Source organism: Fusarium mangiferae, assembly GCF_900044065.1.
Source record: "Fusarium mangiferae strain MRC7560 genome assembly, contig: FMAN_scaffold014, whole genome shotgun sequence".
Classification (NCBI taxonomy): Eukaryota; Fungi; Ascomycota; class Sordariomycetes; order Hypocreales; family Nectriaceae; genus Fusarium; species Fusarium mangiferae.
Window position 1 is genome coordinate 1,025,060 of NW_024573934.1, and position 21,155 is coordinate 1,046,214.

A 21,155-nucleotide genomic window follows, 5' to 3' on the forward strand; every position below is an offset into this window, starting at 1 on the left:
ACGCAACTACGTGCTGTCCTTGAAAGCCTAAGAATAATGCCAGCTAGCAAGTGAGACTAGAGACGTCCATTTTCAGAATAAAAAGCTTAAACGATCCGGATCGTATGATCTTCATATGTGGAGTGGCTGTGTAAAGATGACAAGGGAGCCACATCGTCATGCAGGTAGATTAGATCTTGATGGAGACACGATCTGTGGCTTGACTCTTTACCTAGATCTCCGGATATATCGTGGGTCCGCTCTAACATATCATATAGTCATGGCTTGGGAAGTTATGTTTCTCGATAATATGGAATCTTAGAGCTGATAGGCATTGGATTATATCCGATACACGAGGCTCATTGCAAACTGTCAACTCAGGGGCTTGGGGTCAGTCATCAATGTAGTTGGAAGTTAATAAGATCTCACAACAATATTGGAAGGTCTGGTTGTCGTTTTGTGATTATGAAGCTCTTGTCTTTGTCAGGAGGAAAAGGGCATGTGCATTTACGAGCCAATCGGGCAGAACTACAACTGTCCCTCGGTAGGCGTGAAGAAAGCTTCCCTTATTAATTCACCTAAAACATCTTTGCTTCAAATTGAATTTCTTTCTTTATCTCAGTGTCCTTCCAGGCGCATGTGCAGGGTAGCCCTCATGAGACCTCGATACTACTCAGACTGATACGCCCAGATTTACAAGGGTGAAGCAATGATATGATACCTTCTCACCTTCTGCATATAGAATACCTACGAAAACTCCAACCAGATGCCTGCCCCGAGATCGTATGTTGGAAACTCTCATGTGAACTGCAAAAATTTCCCACCGCCCGCAGTATCTCCCACAAATGCGGAGGATGCGGGATGTAAAACCTCGCTTGCCCGCGGTCTCTCTCGTCCCAAAGGACCGATAAGCTCGTCAGGAGAAGTCTGCAGGAAAAAAAGGGGGGGCTTAGGTCTGTGGAGGAGGAGGAGTGGCTCTGGGGGAGGCAACAGCTTCTCGGCGAAATACCTACACACCCCATGAAGGGGACTGGACTGGGGAAGCAAAAGAGGACGATGAGGCGGATACGCGACCTGTGGGTAAGACCGAGAGAGAGACCCGGGGGAGCGTTTATCCTGTGGGATGGGGAGGGTTGCGTGCGTGCTGGCAGGTTATCCCCGGATGGAGATTGAGGGGATTAGCAACACGGAGAGATTCGAGAAGGTTTGGACTGGTGAGACGTTGGAGGTGTTTTGAGGTGAGAGATTTAGAGGTGAAGATCAGCACGACGTCAACAGACATAGAGTTCAATGGTCTAACATAGTAAAAGCCTCAATTATGTATACAAAATTTCCTAAGAAGAATCTGCTAGTCAAATGTTACAGTTGGTCATTTGATCAAGTGCATATTGATCTCGTGTCTAGACTTGAATAGTTTTACCGCATGTGATATTAATCTCGGTTCATGTATATTGCATTTCAGCTGGTTTGTCATAGTAAAAGAGACTATGGCAGTCTCCGAAACAAAGACTGCAAACGTCATCCGACAAGATAGTCAAGATCAGGCCTTTGTCGACTGTTCTTGTCAAAAAGATTCCGATATCCTCCATATTCTAGACCCCGTTCCAAGGTATCATCCATCACCCACGATCTGTAACTTTTTTTTCTCTCTCTCCGCGATTAATTGCCGTGCATGTGCATGTTGCGCGGGCTCCGCACTCCGTTAACTTTACACTGTTCCTTGGCCCTGGCTTGGATGGGACGGCTCAAACATTCGGGTCCGAATAGCATCCACTAATTATAAGTGGGAATGCGCATCGAGTATCGCCGAGTGCCTCTTTTTTTCGGCCCGTGTGGATACGGTATCGTGTTCCGCCGTTGCAGAGCCGCATTAGCATGGGCGGGTGATTTTTATGTTATGATGCCATGGGTCCAGGGGTAAAGGAGGCTCTGCGGGAATGGAAACAAGGCACGGGAGGTTCGAGAACGATTCTTTGTGCCATGTCGAGTTTGTGTATGTTGGCGCGTGGCGATTAATTCGACGACAATTGGTGATGGATGCGATTCAAATACACAAGTCGCGACAATTAATTGCATGTTTCTCTACCTGCTGTGTTGGGTTGTTTTGTCGCAGATAACAGATAATGCCTGCTCGGTGTTATCTCGCACCATCGCATGCCCTGTCTTGATCTTCTGTCTTGTTCCAATTGAGTTTCCAAGGCTTATCGCTGGACCCAAAAATGACCGAGCACAGCGACGCTGCCATCCAATCCATGAACTCTGTTCTGGCAATGGAGCTTCTATAGCTGAGCATGCTCCGCTCGATTCGGCCAGTCTCTAACGTGCGTGGATAAGGCTCGAGACATTTGGCCGAGTTTAGACCATTGAGTACCATTACGAGAGACAACGAAATAAACCTCACGAGAATGAAGGAAATAAACCGGCGATTTGGCGTTGCCGGAAATACCGTTAAAAGATCAGATCAGATGCGGTATCTGACGGGAGATGAATGCCGTGACAATAACATCATTTTTGGCCACAATCAGAACCAGGAATTCGAGAGGGAGAAACACCAGAATCTGGCATTCGGAAATAAAAAATCTGCGCGAGCCCGACGTGCCAATCATCAGTCGGACCGACCGATTCGGCGACTCTCGGTGTCATATCATGTGAATGGGGCTCTGCTCAGCGGACGAGGCGAGCACCGGAAATATGAGGAAGCTGACTAGCAGTGTCGGGGCGAGAAGGGGAGATTGCAATTCATCGATGGACGTGTAGTAAATTAGATATCAGCAATGCAATACGGTCTGTCTCTCCAGAGACTGTCCTTCACCTCAGTATCTTCACCTTGAAGGTCTGCGTATTCCCGTCGACGCAGGCTCTGCCGAAGATCTTCGCGCCAAGAGATGCGACCAGAAGACCAATGGAAGCAAAAACTGGATCCTTGGAACAAAAATATGGATCAAAGTGGTTCCATTATTCATCTCACAGGGTCCAAAGTGCGTCATCAATGCCGAAGGCGCCGGTAGTAGAAAGGCCCAGGCAGAGCTAGAGAGAGAAAAAAATTGTCAATGTCACCCCACGTACGTTGCTTCTCACATCGATCCACCGTTTTCTGAACGGAGATGAATCTGGATTAAGCGCGACTAGGGGACCTCCGCTAGACCAATCAGCCCACGGGGTGTGTTTGTCGATGAAAGCGTGGTGAGATGCCCAGCACAGGAATGCTTACCTCACACAGTTCGACTCTTTTTTCCCATGACGTGACTCTACGGGCCTTCTATTCACAGTTGCTCCGCTTCCTCTCCAAGGTTTGGTCCCGAGTCCACAAACCTTAGCTCACCCACGTCAGTCTCCGCAAGTCGTTTCCCTGAGCCCCCCGGGGTTTGAGTTTTCGCTCAAAGCATGACCATCAGAGGTCATGAGATGGACCCATTGGCATGGCCTTGGTCTCTCGGTGCCCGCGATGGCCCTCGACGATCATCTCCACAATAAAGACAGTCAAAATGGCACCTCTTCGCTGCTTCAATCTCTCTTCTGGCTCATCACAGCTTTTGTGTACAACACTTTCACAACATCAATCACACACATACAACATTCAATTGACCAATTGGTCTAACAACCACTCCCAATATGAAGTTCTTTGGTAGTAAACGCCATGAACATGCTGGCGAAGGTCAGCATCTCGAGAGGAAGCCTTCTCCCGATACCGATGGTCGCATCACTGCCCTGGCCGTTTTCCTCGGTCTAACAGCATCTTGTGGTGGTTTCCTCTTCGGATACACTAGGTTAGTGCATTCTTTATTTTTGAAGCCATTGATGGCGGCGGATATGGTTGGTGTCTGTCTAAGCTGGGTGGTGAGAGCCTCAAGTTCGCGCCTACAACCTTATCTGCCCCGATCGCAGCTTCATGCATTCTGTTCACTTAAAAAAAAAAAGCTTACTAACAATGTCACAGCGGTCAGATCTCTGGTTACTTCATGATGAAGGACTATGGCGAGCGATTCGGCGAACCCAATGGCGACGGCACATACAACTTCAGTGCAGCCCGACAGGGAACAATCACCGGTCTTCTATCAATTGGTTGCTTGTTCGGATCTCTCATCGCTGGTAACCTTTGCGACTCAATTGGTCGCCGCAAGACTATCTCCATCTCTGCTCTCTGGACTTGTGTCGGAACTGTCATCGAGGTCGCCTCTCAACACGCCTGGTACCAACATGCTATCGGTCGTCTCGTCACTGGTGTCGGTATTGGTGCTCTCTCCGTCGCTGTTCCCATGTATCAGTCTGAGAGTGCTCCCGCCATCATTCGAGGTCTCATCGTCTCTTGCTACCAGCTTTTCGTCACCCTGGGTATCTGGACTGCTGAGATGGTTAACTGGGGCACCAACGACTACGCCGGTAGCTCCTCTTGGAGAATTCCCAACGGTCTTAACTTCCTCTGGGCTCTGATTCTCGGTGGTGGTATCCTCTTCCTTCCTGAGTCCCCCCGATATGCCTACCGAAAGGGTAAGGTCGAGGAAGCCCGCAAGACCATTGCCGACCTCGCTGGCCTCGACATCAACGCCCCTAGCGTCAACCGACAGATCGACGACATCCGTGAGAAGCTCGAGGAGGAGCAGGCTCTGCCCGAGACCCGCCTCATTGAGATCTTCACTGGTCCCCGCATGGCCTACCGTACCATCCTCGGTATCACTCTCCAGGCCGGACAGCAGCTCACTGGTATTAACTTCTTCTTCGTAAGTCAATTGACAGCCTCATCCCATCGTCGCACTACTAACTATCGCAGTACTTCGGTACCACTGTCTTCGCCTCCACTGGTCTCAAGGACAGCTACGTCACCCAGCTCATTCTCGGTTCAGTCAACTGTGCCTGCACATTCGGCGGTCTTTACGTTGTTCAGAAGTGCGGTCGCAGAAAGTCCCTGATGATCGGCGCCGCCTGGATGATGATGTGCTTCTTCATCTACGCCTTCGTCGGACACTTCGCTCTTGACCGCGCCAACCCTCTCAACACCCCCGCCGCCGGTACCGTTCTCGTTACCTTCTCTTGCTTGGCCATTGTTGCCTTTGCTACCACCTGGGGTCCTCTTGTCTGGGCTGTCGTCGCCGAGATGTATCCTTCTCAATACCGCAGTCGCTGCATGGCTCTCGCTACTGCTGCTAACTGGCTCTTCAACTTCCTCATCGGTTTCTTGTAAGTTATCTCATAATTACGCTTCCCATTGAGCATTCACTAACAATCCCCAGCACTCGATTCATCACTGATGCCATTGACTACTTCTACGGTCTCGTCTACGCCGGATGTTGTGCTGCCCTCGTTGCCATCGTCTTCTTCTTCGTCATCGAGTCCAAGGACCGAACCCTCGAGGAGATCGACACCATGTACGTCCAGCACGTCAACCCCATCACTTCTTCCAAGTGGGTTGGCGAGCCCCATGGCCCCAAGCACGCTCGTGAGGGTGTCACCGACGAAGAGGCCTCTTCGTAAACAATCATCAGCAAACACCTCATCACAACACGCACGACTCACAACTCACATCATTCACGCACACACATCACTATAGAAGTTACGGATACGGACAAACTATAGACATGCAGCCGGACTGCCCGGCGAGTAACGATTGGAACGGACGTTGCATTTTAAAATTGTTTTCGCAAGGGTGCGAAGAAGTACATAACCCAAAAGAGCATATTATATCCTTGTATTTAGTAGCATTTTCTGCATAATATCATTTTCGCTACGTTCTCAAACATTGATCAGATATTTTAACCATTTTGATGTGACATTCTCCACTGGTTACAAGCTCGAGCAGGTCTTGCTGAGCGAAGTAGGTGCCATTACAGATGCACCATGGCGGCGCAGGGGAGGAAAGAAAACTTACTTGTAAGACCTTGACCCCAAGCGATAAAAATACTAAGGTAAATCTAGTCTAAGCTTAGGGACTCTTTGCCAAGTTTAATTTGACACCCTACATTAAGGTTCGGTGTTTTCTTGCCCTTTGAGGGGGGCGCCAGCTCAGATCTTGGCACTGTTATTAATCACATCACATTTGCTTCAGCATTCACCTCATTGCTCCTAAGCCGCAGTCAATTATCCATAATTAGACAGATTATGGCTGGCTGAAATGATCGGCCCAGCCAAACAGACGGAGAAGACGAATGGAGCTTGTCTGGTGTAGGTTAGCGGTGGCGTTTGGGCTCCCTCTTTTGGCCAGCTGATAACTTTCTTCGGTCTAGATCTCGCCAAGCTGAGATGTGAATCGCGAAAGACATAAACTATTCGATGTAGAGCATTCTTTGTGCATGAAACTATTTAAAAAGGCCCAGCTGGAGCTCCATGGCATAAAAGCAGGAGGCAATTGGCCCTTTGCTTGCTCAAATAGATAAAGAGATCGCTTTCCTCATAACACAGATAGACTACCCTCAATCTTGCAATACTCTTATGCTAAACTTGGACCTCAAAACTCATCGTAAAACCACGACTTCACTACCATTCATTCAATACATCAGCAATGGCCTTTTTGGGGCCCAGTCGCGCCGCTACTTGGGCGCTCTCACTTCCTTCATCCAGTCAGCCCGCTGATCACGTCATTCTTCCAGATGACGGAAGCAAGGGAAGCTCAGAGTCTATCATCGGAGAAGACCTGCGCCAACTGGTTGACTCCCGCGATATCCAAGAAGGCGGGAAATATCGCTGTACGTTGCTACTGAAGAGAAAAGATTGATGAATGACTGATTGAGGACTTGCAGCCATTGTGAAGATTCAGTCCCGATTCCAAGACCGAGGGCGTCAAACTTGGATGATGGGAACCGGATGGCTTATTCGTCCCGACCTCCTTGTTACTGCTGGTCATGTTACCTATGACTGGGGACGCAGGCTTGGCCCAGCTGATCAGATCAAGTGCTACATTGGCTACAATGGCAAAGAGTCTGTCAGGTCACCTCAAGTCCAGGCGCGATATGGCGCCAAGGTTGTGACCCCTGCTGGGTGGATTGAGGCTTCGAGCAACCGCCAACAGGATGTTGCTTTCATTCAACTTGACAGGCCTTTCACGGGCAATCTACGACTCTTCAGTTACCTCAATACCCCACAGACAGGCAATGGCATATACCTGGGCATCGTCGGATATCCCGGCGATCGGATGTTACAGGATGAACAAGGAGCTCAGATGTACGAGGAGTTTGCCAGGAGTGACTATAACATTGGAGAAAGTCCCCACCATATGGTCGAATATTCTATCTCAACTTTCGCAGGTACGATTGTTTCCCAACTGGCATTTCTCGAATTAATGCTGACACTTGATTAGGACAAGCTGGCGCGCCAGTCTTGCGCAACTCCGATGGGCGACTCACTGCAATTGGAACTCATAGCTATGGTGGCGGTGGTTTTGACAGTAACTCAGGTACTACGATCGGAAACGCCCATGGTAACAATTACAACGATTTGATCAGTTTGTTTGACAGGAGGACGAATTTTGGCGAAGTTGGCAAGGTCCAAGTCGTCCAAGCTCAAACTCAAGACCGAGCAGTGAGTACTTTGCCTCAATCTGTCACGTTTCTAATTCCTGCCAGCCAAGCATCAATGAGCCTCACGGTCTCAATAGAGGCCGCCCCAGCATAGCTGTTGAAACCCCAAGATTCGATGAAGAAAGCTTCTTTGATACACTGAAAAGTGTAGCCAATGTGGGAAGAAATGGCTTCCCCGTTCCTTCTACTTTCCTCGGTCCCATCGGTGGTCCTCTTAGTGCAGTAGTCGGAACTCTGCTTGGATCACTCACAGAGAGCACGCTTTCTCAGAGCACTGAAATCATAGCAAATGGTCCCGCCGAACGTGCGATCCTCGCTGAAGCTGCTTTGCAAGCAATCCTTGCATCAGAGAACGATGAGCATGTGACAGAGGTGATCAACAAGATGGGGCAATTTTGGAAAGCTGGAGCACCAAAGGCTGAAATTCTCGCTCCTTCTATTACTCCCATCTTAGGTCAATGCGGTGTGGAACTGTCAGACCAATTTGGTCCAGAGGACGAAGATTCTAAGAGACCAAATTTCCGTGGCCGTCGTCGCTTGGAGGTCGACATCACAGAGAGTGCTGCGATGGACGGAGGAGCTGCCTTTATCCAAGGCATATTGGGTCCAACTAGACAACTCGAGGGGGGAAGAGACGTTTCCGAATGGCTTGGCCCCGTGCTCATTACCGCGGTCTCTGAGTCCAAGCCTCTTACGTCTAAGCCCGCCTCTGCGGCTCTCTCAGGCCTACTTGACCGGGAGGGGCTGTCCATCGAGGCATCCACCTCTAGCGCAAATGAGGATGCGACCCGGATCTTGATCAAACGTGCTGTCTTAGCAGATGCGGCTCTTCAAGCCGTAATGACCCTCCCCCGCGAAAAGCTAGACCGGTTCAGGCCAGCCAACGGAGATGGCGACGACGCGAGTCTCTTCGATGCCATAAAGGATGTGGTTCAAAAATTTGGACCAATTGCACTCGACCTTGCGAAGAAGGCAGCTCTCAAGCTTGGACCTCGTCTCATCACCGGTGCCAGTTCGGATCGTCCAGGTTCTGACACTGAAGGCCACCGTCTTCCCCAGCGGATGAAGAAGCCGTCATTGATGGATTATCTCAACGGTGAGCACAGGGCGAGCCCGTTTTGAGTAACGTTTGTGCCACTGCAGATGGCCTGACTGACTTTGCTGATCTGACTCGATCGTCAAGTGGCTCACGTGGTGTCCGGCTGGTCAATGGGATGTGATGCGGGATAGTGGGAGTAGTCACATACCCTCGGCAGGATAGACATCATAACTGTAACTTAAATTCTAATACGCGATGATCTGAAGCCGTTATCAGCATTAACCGAGGTATTGATGTCATTCGTCAAGAGTAACTTTTCTCAACTCAATCAATTATTGGCCAGTTAACGCACTCATCCTTCCAGGGCTGACGATCTCTGAACCTTGTAACCAATTCAGCTAAGAAGACCTGAGTAGCGTAGCAAACTTGACAACGTGACTATGATTCATGACGCTGGCTTTAGATCTCAAGATCTTTGTCCAATAAAACTCAATTCGCGGAGCCTCCCGAAGCGATCGACATCGGAAAAATTATCTAGTGAAGTTTAAAATCTCCTGACATCGTGGTTTAAGGTTGAGGTTTACGGAATATTCGCACTGGTTGGATGATGACGAAAGAGGTAACTCCGCAGCTGGAAAGGTTTAGTGCTTACTCCAACATCGTGCCACTTTCGGACTCCGTCCAACGAAAATAACGGAGCTGAGAAAAGAAAGCCCGTGAGGGGTTTGCGGAGTTGTGGAATTGCTCAATTGGGATACCGCTCTCCTCCGAAGAGAACAATTCCGTTATGAAAACGGTTCTCAGTTGGTCGATTCTCGGCTTCTGATCCTAGCTGAAAATCCGAAACCATACTGGCTACAAATGGTATGGTCCAGAGGACTTTGAGGTGCCCAGGTGCTCACGGCAAACCGTTGCCGTCCATCATTCTCACGAGAACTGATGCTCATGTGCATGGCTGTTGGTTTTCAACCTCTTTCGAACCATACGGTAAAAGAAATGATCTGATGTTGAATGTCGAGTGTCGTCATTTTCAACCTGCCAGAAGTAGGCAAGGCAATGATCTACCATGACCCCTGAAAAGACCCGAGTCTAGAATGAAGGATCTATCACATGTTGGTCAAAGAATAAGCGCTCTTACGACGACGCGTCCAACAGATCTTGTATAAAAGCAGTCTGAAGTTGAATTGTAATGCCAACAACTGATATCGAACCTATTGCCTTTCCGTTTATCACCATCATGACTGAACAAGCTGACGAAAACGACAACAAAATAACTGAGTGTACCTTTCCACTTGGGAGCAGGCGCGTGGAATATGAAGACCTGGATCCCGCCCAAAAAGAACTCGAAGATATCTTGGCCACCATGAAGCATGACCCAACGGGCATGGGCATAAGCCATCTCGGCCGAGACGGAATCCACCGATCCCTCACTGCTGATCGCGATGTTGTCGATGCAGTTCCTTTCCCACCACCTCTCATCAAGGCTATGCTTGATCGCTTGCCATACAGCGAGGAAGCCGTCAAGGTATTCCGCGGAGTCGATGGGACAAAGACGCCGAAAGAACAGTGGTACAAGCCTTTGCCAGGAACCTTGCCTCCCCCACTTGAGGAAAAACATCGCGAGGAGGCAAAGAACGGGCAGGAAGACTATAGGAAATGGTATGAAGCGAGGATGAAAAAGGTTGAAGCGGGCATTCTTGAGAAGAGAGCAGTTTGTTTGATGTCAGATCATGACCTCGGACCGGAGGCAATGAGTACAAAGTGAAAGACACATTAGGAATTTGTATGACGATGTAGTAAGAGAGGGAGCTAAGCTCTCGTGGTGATTATAAACTCCCAGCCGTATCAACTCTGAATCATACATCTAAAAAGCACGCCCAACGCAGAATAATTGCTCACATCGTCCTAAGGAAATTTATGGTGTGTTCGGATGGGCGGTAGGTCGACGACAAGTCTCCGGTTCATAACTTTGGCGTTATCCCACAGTACCAGGAGTTGGTAGGCGCGGAACTTCTTCTGAACAATGCGTAAAGGGCCACGGGTCTCTCATATCCCTTAATATATTAAGATCCATTGTTATCCACGGTCACTTGGTCTCCTTCGGATGTCCAACTTCTCGCCCTCGTATGTGGCGTTGATAGCTTGCTCGTTTGTGAAGCCTGACATACATTGATCTTCCCTGGCTCGATGGAAACTTTTGAGGGTTTTCCTTTTTCTAATAGATGAAAAATCGCCGGCACCTCTGTCGAACCTGTCGAAGGGCTTTCGGGCGACTGTCGGACGTCCGAAACTGTCACTCGCATGCTCAAGAAAACGTCCTCCCTTCGACAGGCGGATAGAGAACGGTCTCGGATTCAAGACCTCAGCCGAAATTGAGATGGATCAAGACCAAATTAGGCCAAGGGGTTGCCCACGAGCGTTACGCCCCTCTACTGGCTTGTACCTGTCTCGTGGTGCATATAAGGTGGATTGATACGCAGATATGGATGAGATTTCAGAAACCAGTGTTTGTTAACTAGTGATATAGAAAAAGGATCACCGTGGCTGTAAATTGGAAAACAGAGAGTTATATTTTCTTTCTGAAGTGTGATCTTGAGAGTATTGCTTTGCGTTGATAGTTTTGAAAGCTGATACTTGTATCGCGAGGCTTATCTCGTGCGGACGCGATGGCAGAGAAGTCAGCGACAGCGATGCCTTTGCCGAGTACCAACAAGGAACTGAACGCTGGATAAAAGACATTTGGCTGCTACGCACAGTGAGCCAAACCAGAAAACGACAGCTAAATGTTACCCAAAGATATGTGAAGCTTCATTTTTCGTGCACTGGATTCATTGAGATGAAGTTGACTGCGCGATTGCCGGGCAGTCTCTCATTTGGCGATTTCAGTGGGGGCTGCACTGTACTGCGCTGCACAGGCGCTGCACTTTCTCTGTTCAGCCTCAATCCAACTTCCTTTGCAAACACGCGCTGGCGAGACGGAAGCACAGAGTCGCGTCTTGGGGTTACACCGAATCGCCTAAAGCACCCCCAGCAGCGCATCGCCGCTGACCCCGCCAATTTTGACCCCATCAACATCCACACGCCGAGTTGAACTTTGAGAGAACCAAGGCTGTGCACCATTCGACTGCAGGCCGCAGCCGCAGCCGACGTCGATTATGGCATCAAGGAATCCAGCAACAGTCACAGAAGACTGCGCTGTATTGTCAGTCATCGTTCTACTCCTTGCTGTGTTTGTTGCTGATCTCGCGTTAGCTTTGGCCATCACGGTCCGCTCATCGCCAGCGGCGACAAAATTGGCCTTCGCACCAAGATAAAGGCTCAGCTCCGCTCAGTGCAAGCGTGGGATTGTGACACATGGATTGGCCTCACACTCGACTTTCCCTTGGGAAAAGATCAGAAAGCGAACGAGGCGGCCGGCTTTGGCGTGCGGTATCGAGGTGAGCATCATTTGCAGAGCTGCCGCGGCGGAGCTAACTCTCATTTCACCAAGCCCCAGAACATGGTTCACAAGACAGGTCAAAGCTTTGCGATTACCACCAGATCCGAATCAAGTTTCCTCGTAACTTCTCCTACGAAGTCCAGCAAGGACAGTCTCCGAGTACGATCACGAACGAGCACCTCAGCTACGTAAAGATACATTTTGATGAGAGTCGAGCTACAATCGAAGGCTTCGGTATCCCTTTCGCGAACCAAGAAGACCACCAGGTTGAAAGCTGGATAAACGGAGACGTCCCCATCGCCGGAACATACCATCTTCTGGACATTCTCCAGCAGCAAACTCTATACCTCATCCTGCCCTCAAAAAGCAGTCTTGTGAAGATCCTCGGCACTACTCAAAACTTGTCGACTTTCCGATACCCTTACAGTGAAGACTCTTCTTGGGATTTTACTCGTTTTGAGAAAGAGCTCCGAGAAGACAAGGGCCAGCAGTTCGCGCCACTTTACAGGTGAATGAAGCCATCGTAATGGATGTGAGCCGTACTGACATAGTGCAGTCACCCCACAGATGTTTCGCACTTAACAGCTATCAGCCAGTCTATCGTACAGGATGCACTATGGCTACACCAGGCAGTAGAGTGAGTAGGGCACCCAAGTTCGAAATGGAATCACGAGGGAACGATCCATGACTGGGATGACAACCTCTCAGTGAAACATACCCGAATGCCAGGCTACTTCTTCCGCTGTAAGGTGCCCGATACTGGCGTCGAGGATGGTCTTCACCTTGTAATTCCTTTTTCTGAGCCACTCTTGAAGGCAATTGGCCCGTCCTGGAGGCTTCTCATCAAACAAAGAACCTTTAGGCTAGAAGTATTCACCTCGCGACAAAGTCAGGAGTCCATCCCGGAAGAATGGTACGTTTGAGGTAACTGTAAGTGCATATTTGCTGATACTCACAGGTTCTGTCGCATTGCGCCTTTAGGACGACTTGATCGCTATGCCCGACACCGAAAAAGCGCTACCGATCTGATCTTGGTCGTTAGGCGAAAAGTGCAGATGAGGACCTACGATGATGAGATATGGGGAAGCTACCGCATCAACAGCAGCATTGACCAGGACCTCGACAAGTTCAAAATGTTTGCCGACCGCCAGAGTGCGAGTGAGGCACTATTGAAAGAGAATAACAGTTGGAACTACGTGTCTTTGATGTTCAATAATAAATCCAACCGATCTCAGCGCCGAATTAAGGCTGTTATTTCCTTTCATCCTCAAGCACGCGCATTCAATCCCACTGCGCAATGGCTAACAACAGAGAGGACTTCTCGAACTGATACTCAAACAGAAGCCCTGCCTGACGACATGACTCAAGAACAGCAGCTACTCTTTGATGAAATCAATGACAAAATGGGTCTGCATCGATCTGTTTTACGTGGCGCTGGATTTTATGACTGGATGACGAAGACCGATGGCAACAGCAAATGGAGGCCACTCCCAACGATTAACCTTCTCGACATTGATGATCAGGCCTACGTTGACGCCATTATTGGAATGGTTCTGCCCAAAGATCGTGCCCGCTTCAGATCCTATCTGAGTAATAGAACACTGGGCATTGGTATGATTACAGGTGTACGTACCAATGTCCCCCCATGCCATGGCAAATACTGACTGTGAGCGGCATTAGCCTCCAGGATCTGGAAAGACAGCACTGGGTGCTACTGCAACGCTGGCCTTACAGGCAAAGGTCGGCAAAATTCTCTGCTCAGCGCCAACGGATACAGCCGTAGACAACTTCGCATATCATCTCGGCAAATAAAGTTGGGATATCACAGAAACACTGAACGTGGGAAAGCCTCTGGACGACTCAAGCCGGTATCGTCGCAAGCTGGTCATTCGACTGTACTCTTACCACGAAGAGAAGAACGCCTTTTACATGCTTTTAACGAAACCTGAACTCGGAAAAGAAGTCCTAGATGACTGGAAACTCCCAGGAGAGCCCAATGGGGATGTCAATTGGAAGTTGCATTTGTCTGCTGCCTACTGGCTTCTGCTTCTTTTCAGATCGCCCGTTGTTGATCGGAGTCTTGGACCTGATGATAGCTTAACATTACATAAGTTGCAGCAAGACATCGACGAAGATGAACAACTCGTGCCCATACGAGATGGTTTTCCTCAACTTATCTCGGAATATCTGGACGGTCATTTCAATGATCTCATGGAGAAGTTACTTGAAAAAGCGGACATGCTTTGCGTTACACCAATATGTGCACCAGAGCTCGGATCAGCATTTCGAGGAGAACCATATGTGGTATGGAAGAGGAGATCGGTACAAGGAGTTGTAGTTGATCAAGCAGGAATGATGGACAGACCTGATCTCTACCGTGTCTGGGGGAACACGCTGCTTCCATGTTTTCTCATTGGAGATACAAGATCGGAACAGCCAGCAGTTCAGACTACTGGTGAGAAAGAACCAGACTCGGAAAACTATTACAATCGCTTTGCCGGGGATGGCCAACTTTCTGGCCTAGAATTCCTGCAAGCATCTGGCCTCCCAGTCTTGCGTCTCGATACACAGTTTCGTGTGGCCAAGGGCATGTACGACTTGGCTGCCCAAGTATTTTACCCCCATGTCCCACTTCGGTACCACCAACCCGACCACAATATGGCAGAGCAACAACCCGATGTTGGACGAGAGCTTGAGGCTTGTGTGCGCATGAAATACCCAACGTTGCGCAAACCGCCAGGCGGCATTCTACACCAGCCATTGTTCATTCATCGACAGAACTCAACAGTTTACAAGGATGTTGACGGCTCGCAGGCCTGTCAGGAACAGGACAGTGCCGTCTTGAGCTTTATTGCTGGGTTAGTCACCCACTCGGCCATTGATCCAGCACAAATCGTCATTCTCACACCCTGGTACGCCAATGCTGCACTCATCGAGCGCAAGCGCAACCAAAAGAGGTTCGAACTTTTGAAGAATATGCCGGAAGCCGCCACCATCGAAAGCTATCGTGGAAGAGAGGCCGATGTCGTTGTCGTGGTGATGTCCACCACGCGTGACACAGGACCTGACATCACAGCGAATGAGCATTTGCTCATCACCATGCTCACCCGCCACAAGAGCGGATTGGTCATTTTAGGGGACATTTGTACGAGTGGGGTAATCGGAGAGGACCGTAATGGGAAGCTCTTCAAGATCAACAAACCTGGGCAAGAGCTCAATGCGTTGCAGAGGATTGATGCGACACTCTTTGATGAGGGTCGAGTCGTGGTGTTTTCCACGAAGCTGAGCAAGCAATGACCGAGGCTGAAAGATTCTACGGCCGTGCATACTGAGTGAAAGGGTAATGGAGCCTCTGGCTGTTGTAAGGTAGGCAATTTGTTCCTTGGTGACTTCGAAAGATGTCAATAGAAGGATATCTTCCTGGGCTGAGTAGTCCGAGTATGTACCAAATATACTTGGAACTTCCTCACAGTGTAAAGTTACATTTCGGAGCAGCCTTTGTGCTTGTGATTGTACAATGTCCTGCCAGCATCCGTTTCGGCTTTACACTTGTCGTTCTTTGGCTGACATCCAATTCACCTGACCGTGACCACCTTTCTGCATAATGCAGGCTGAGCTATTAGGAAATGGAAAATCTCCAAATCTTCTTTATGTCGTTGTGTTTCAGGAGCCGAGGGTTTGGCTTGGACGAATCAAGTGTCTGGCGTACAATCTCCAGGCTGCGCGGGAGCCTTTCGGCCCTACTTCTATTCGTATTTTGTCTGACAACACCAGGGCTAGCTACAGATAGAATTCTAGAATGACGGTCTAATTGACGTTATGGTCTCTTGGACATCATATCCTTAGAATTCGACTATTGCAGGTATCCTAAGTTCCCTCTGCTGATTTATGCTCTCAGCCACAAGTATCAACTGCAATGAGTCAGGGCGATCAAGCTGCAGAACATTGAACAGCAGATGGAGGTGGCTAGAGCCCTCTGTCCGCTGTTCCCCTGGTATAATTACTTAGACCGCTACTCGTAGGAGGCCTTGTGTACACTAGGTACAAGCCCTCAGATTCCTCGTCTCATCTCGTCCTCGACGGTAAGCCCTACCGGTGATACCGAGTCCCTTTGTTTCATAGATACCATCAGCATACTGCTCTACCTGCACCCGTTCAATGATCCAAAAGAAGATTAAAGTAAGAATTTCTATCACATTTTAGAATAAATATAAAACCTTGTCATAAGGGCGAGAGAACATCGCAATACAGTCGGCATTTGAAAGGGGATTGTCACCTACTATCATAAATATAAGCTATTACTATCGATTGCAGATATGTACCCCCCCCCCCCCCCCCCCCCCCCCCAGTCTCAACAGTCAGGTATCGCTAGAGAGTCATTTTTAGTCGTACAATCATGGTATTCCAAAACAGACACAAGTTTGGTACGAAATACATGGAGCACTGAACTAAGTAACTGTATTCCTAACTGCGTCATGCGGTTTCGCAACGGTATCTGAATTAGAACATCACTCAGTGGAACTTTGAAAAGGGTTCCTTCCTCGGCCGCTTGGCACGCACTTATGTCTTTGGAAGGTTGTGCAAGATGCGCTGTGCTGGATTGCTTCTGTCGTGCCACGTAACCCCGAATTTTCATCTCAGGATATTTATCCATAAGCCTTACTGACCATAGAGTTTCGGGTATCAAGGAGCGATCTGTTTATTATAATATCGCTATTAAAATCATTAGGTCTTGTTCGACAGCAGCATATTCCTACACATCTAGCTCTGATTTCAAAATCACACCACAGAGTGATTCCGCTCCCCTACCATCTTGTCTAGAGGCTTGTTGGTACCCCGGACAAGTGATAAATCCATGCCTCAACGCTACAGAAATGGAGCCACTAAGGCTCCCGACACTCTGGGATCAAAGCGAGCAATAAGGGCATGCGATTATCCCGAGTCCCTTTCGCTAGCAGAAGTCAAGGCCTTGTCTACTGAGAGCCAAGAACCTCATGAATCGGAAAGTTCGACACAAAGTTCCAATCGGCATCACTCTGACAGGATTCTCATTGACGTTGAAGAGCAAGGGCCAGTTCCCGATTTCCTCGGGCATGCAATGCCGATACCGAATAGTTTCAATGGAGACCACTTCAGCAGAGGTGGTGCTAGGGACTCGTTCATGAGATCTTGGGTTAATCAAGTTCTGATATCTGACGTTCATAGTATGAATCTTCACGAAAAGCAAACGCATGTCATTTATTCAACTCGAGGGTCATCAGAGGCATACAGGGCTTGGTTCAATCCTACCTTACGGCTCGAAGGTCAAGCGACACGTGCGGATCTTTTCGACATCGGGTATGCTGAATATTATCAAGATTATGCGAGGTCGCACAGCTTTACACTCAACTCCCTAGGTTATCGTGGTAGACCGAAACGAGATGTGAAATTCCGATGGATGTATGTACGTCCCGAATCTTGAATAGGTTCGCCTTCAGAACTGACATCACGCTTTATAAGGCATCTGGAAAGCATTTCATCAAACTTTCGTATGCTCGAGGTGAGTTGCCTACTTTTGTTTCTGGCTTTCTCGAAAGATTTTATCCTCTGATCCGACTGCGCTATCATTTCAGAATCTTGTCACCGAGTGCCCTTTCATCTCGAATTCTCTCAGATCAGTTGCTCTAAAGGTCCTCTTAGAAGCGAGCCAGCAATGCTCTAAAACAGATGCCTCGAGATCACAAATTGACACAGGAACTGTCATACGATATGTTGGGCGCCACCGAGTACATTCAGCATGTACGAGTACTGATACCCGGGATACTCAGCCTGTGATATTTGCCTCGACGCCCCATCTTCTTATGGCGCAAAAGCCAACAGCAGCCCCTGTCTCAGTAGAACCCCGGAAAAGAACTCTCATTGAGTTTCTCTATGGTAGCGAATCCGGCTCCTTCCAGCAGCCGTGGTCGGGGGAATCAACTGCGAATGGTTTCAAGCATAGCGTTTCAGACATGCTAGAAGTACCTGAAGCCAGCTTCCTTTTGATAGGTTCCGGTATGTATCTTGCCAATAGGCTACAGTACTGAATAACAAGCTAGTAGATATCTTGATAAGCATCTCTCGGATGCCCTGGCAGCACATGGTATCAAGTGATATTGCCATAAGCCGGGAAAATGAAATTAACTCGTGCGGGCTTTACACCATTCAGATAATAGATGAGAGTGGAACTCGTCGCAGCGACCTAGTTATTGAGAAGGAATGCAGCCATGAGGTCTTTGGTATCATATCTCAAATATTCTACATCTTTCTAACGTCTAATAGAGCTTTGTGCGTCAGGCTTTTGGCCTTCCCCGTAACGATAGACTAAGTCTTGGTTCGTATGTATTGGTTGATGAACACGAGCGCCTCGTCAACCATTCAGTTTGGCACGATTACCTAAGGTCGGGAGAAGTAGAGCGGCATGCTTTCCAGTTGAAAAAGAGTCCTTCATTATTTCAAGCAGAACATACAAAAAATTCATCCACAGGTTCTGCCGAGTTTAATGAAATAAGCACAGACGTGTCCAGTCATCAAGCAACTTCTCTAGAGCCATCTCATACTCGAATATATAAGAACGAGCTATCGCGCCCAAACGAATTCTCCTTCAGTATTTCGAACCTTGAAGCCGAAGTGGTAAGTTCAATTAACCGATCCTCAGCAATAACGAACAGCATATGATTAACTCAGTGGCCCTCGTTCACCCAACAGCCTGTGGATACGCCTGACAAAGTCGATCAAGACTCATCGAAATATTGTTTAGATTCAGAACCTGACAGTATCGCTGTCTACTATATGGGGATGCCATTTATGATTCGATCGTATCGTTCATATGACAATGCATCATCCGTTTCACCTCAATATCTGGAAGAGACAGAGACAACACAGAGTTTCCCTGATGTTTCTACCAGTACACACGAACGTATCAACTTGAGCAAGCATGACAACATTAGAACGCTATTAGCCAAACAACGCGTGCTGGACTCGCCCTTGAGAGGACCATCTCACTGGTTCCTAAGCAATTCTGAGGGTCAGGATACCAACAGCGGCTTGGTGAGCGATGGTAGCGTGCTATCTCATAAATTAATGGATAAAATACAACAGGCTATTCTCAAGAGCCCATTCGAGTTACTTCTCACAAAGACAACAGCTTACACCAGGGATTCTGTTTACGATAGATGCCAAATACTCTGCTCTATTACCGACAAAGAAATGTCGCCACTAGCGATTGAACTGGCCGATAATGGACTTTACGAAATATACAGGCCCTCCGCTATATCAAATATCCAGTCTATCTTTAGATTGTCAGAAGACCTCTTTTCCCTTTTCCTTCCGCTATCAAATACAGCGGCACATACGGTACCCGAGAGGTATTGGGGTGCACTAGACTCGATCATACGCGTTCTGTCTCCCCAAAACCATATCACAGCTCAAGCTGACATCCTTTGCAGCAGACTTATCTGTCCACCATATTGCCTCGAATATCTGGGCCGAAATGTAACTATGTTATCTCGTCATTGCTTCCTTTCGTTCGCCAGGGAGAGCTGGACATGGTGTTGAATCATTTGCCGTCCAGTCAATGCAACGAGTGTAACAATGGCACAGTATACTCATCCATTAAGGATGCAGTGTACCATTTACACGAGCGGCACATCACGTGCTATCAAAGCAAGAGAATCACGACTATCTTAGATGATCCTTGCTCAAGCTGGGTATGTTTGAAGCATTGGGAGCCCGAACCAGAGCCATATCCGTATGATCCTGACCATCATTTTTATGGCGACCTGTTGAAAATACGAGATAAAGCTCAAGATGTACATGCTTCGATGACGGGGGAAGAAACGCAAGTTGAGGTCAGCCTTATACATTGTTTCGAATACATCATTTGCAAGTTCCTTCTTGCAGCTGAAGAAGCCTCATTGATAAACCAATCAAGGTTGCGGAACTTCGAAACAGGCATGCAGAATTCGGCTGATAAGGAAGTATCAGCTATTCGTGTTAAGATCAAGGAAATCAACCAAAAGATATACGAACAGTTGGACCTTGCAACACGCGACATCATGATGTCGGGGACACCTAGAGGCGACAAAGACCAGCTGATAGTATGTGACATAGGCCCCGAGTTCCTACTGGTAAATCTTATCAGCAATTTGTAAAATCACACTATATTGCGTCGAACAGGGCAAACGCTGGATATCATCCAGTATTATCGTCGAGTTTCATCCAGCCTTCAGTATATCGCTGTGCGAGACCCAAGAAGGCGACGCTTCTTGGAAATCTCAGCTCTTGAAGAAGAAACAGACGCTTTGCATGCAGTTATCGAAATACAGATGCGTATGGTCAAAGCATTCAAAAAGATCCTGAATCCTGATTTCTTCCGGCATGAGACGACAGATGATGAATATCTCAGGAACCGAAGCAGGAGGCACATATTGGAACGCGAGCACCTCGAACGACATCTCCAGAAACTCTCGGAGAATATCAGGTCCTTAGAGACACTATTAGGCATTGCGCAAGTAACGAAATACAAGATGAAGCAAGTGCTAGAGGTACTTGACGAAGGGCATGGAAAAGCCATTCGTGTCTTCACTTTCGTGACCCTGTTCTTTCTTCCACTGTAAGTACAACAAACTTAGGGCTCGTACTAAGTTGTACGAAAGCTCACAACATGACAGGTCTTTTGTCACAAGTTTCTTTGGCATGAATACAACCGATGTCAGAGATATAGGTTGGGATCAAAGATTGTTTTGGTCGTCGGCGGTTCCGTTAACTGTCACAGTTATCACTCTTGCTTTGGTCTATGGATACAAATGGGATACAGTCTTGGAGTTCCGGGATAGGGTGTTCAAATCACATGAGCCTTGCCAGCTCCACTTGATCATGGATCAAGATGTCACCACTCTTACAGAGGAATCAAATGCCCAGACTGGCATTCCCATCAGTCCATCCGCATCACCAAAACGGTCAAGACTGTGGGGAAGTGGAGTTGAGAGGCTCAGGGTTAGACGCTGGAGACAGCGAAAAGTAGATGCAAGACAGACCATTAACGAGTCACAGGTGTAGCAATATACAACGGCTTAGCTAGGGAAACGAAGATTGCCATGAATTGAGGCCAAATGAAAGTGTTGAGGGTCAAAAAAATAACTTGTTTGAAGCCCTGGCGTGGGAACTCTAG

General features: G+C 48.3%; 5 protein-coding genes across 5 annotated transcripts; all 5 read left to right on the forward strand.

Moving 5' to 3' along the window:
* Positions 1 to 3,591: 3,591 nt before the first annotated feature.
* On the forward strand, positions 3,592 to 5,448 carry FMAN_14846 (putative low-affinity hexose transporter HXT3; the record flags this gene model as incomplete). Its single annotated transcript, XM_041822849.1, has 4 exons — positions 3,592 to 3,746; positions 3,917 to 4,697; positions 4,748 to 5,154; positions 5,208 to 5,448. 4 exons carry the CDS (start codon positions 3,592 to 3,594, stop codon positions 5,446 to 5,448), a joined length of 1,584 nt encoding a protein of 527 aa, XP_041688488.1.
* Positions 5,449 to 6,472: 1,024 nt separating this feature from the next.
* On the forward strand, positions 6,473 to 8,609 carry FMAN_14845 (uncharacterized protein; the record flags this gene model as incomplete). Its single annotated transcript, XM_041822850.1, has 4 exons — positions 6,473 to 6,656; positions 6,711 to 7,214; positions 7,268 to 7,488; positions 7,533 to 8,609. The coding sequence occupies 4 exons, from the start codon at positions 6,473 to 6,475 to the stop codon at positions 8,607 to 8,609; spliced, it is 1,986 nt and encodes a 661-aa protein (XP_041688489.1).
* A 1,154-nt stretch (positions 8,610 to 9,763) lies between these two features.
* FMAN_14844 (uncharacterized protein) lies at positions 9,764 to 10,291 on the forward strand (the record flags this gene model as incomplete). The annotated part of the gene is made up of 1 exon (XM_041822851.1): positions 9,764 to 10,291. The coding sequence occupies one exon, from the start codon at positions 9,764 to 9,766 to the stop codon at positions 10,289 to 10,291; it is 528 nt and encodes a 175-aa protein (XP_041688490.1).
* Positions 10,292 to 11,681: 1,390 nt separating this feature from the next.
* On the forward strand, positions 11,682 to 15,262 carry FMAN_14843 (uncharacterized protein; the record flags this gene model as incomplete). The annotated part of the gene is made up of 7 exons (XM_041822852.1): positions 11,682 to 11,728; positions 11,779 to 11,963; positions 12,017 to 12,473; positions 12,621 to 12,878; positions 12,924 to 13,590; positions 13,646 to 13,744; positions 13,814 to 15,262. The coding sequence occupies 7 exons, from the start codon at positions 11,682 to 11,684 to the stop codon at positions 15,260 to 15,262; spliced, it is 3,162 nt and encodes a 1,053-aa protein (XP_041688491.1).
* Positions 15,263 to 16,820: 1,558 nt separating this feature from the next.
* FMAN_14842 (uncharacterized protein) lies at positions 16,821 to 21,043 on the forward strand (the record flags this gene model as incomplete). The annotated part of the gene is made up of 9 exons (XM_041822853.1): positions 16,821 to 17,404; positions 17,465 to 17,504; positions 17,578 to 17,998; positions 18,046 to 18,215; positions 18,266 to 18,616; positions 18,671 to 19,381; positions 19,432 to 20,095; positions 20,162 to 20,597; positions 20,656 to 21,043. The coding sequence occupies 9 exons, from the start codon at positions 16,821 to 16,823 to the stop codon at positions 21,041 to 21,043; spliced, it is 3,765 nt and encodes a 1,254-aa protein (XP_041688492.1).
* Between the last annotated feature and the right edge of the window lie 112 nt (positions 21,044 to 21,155).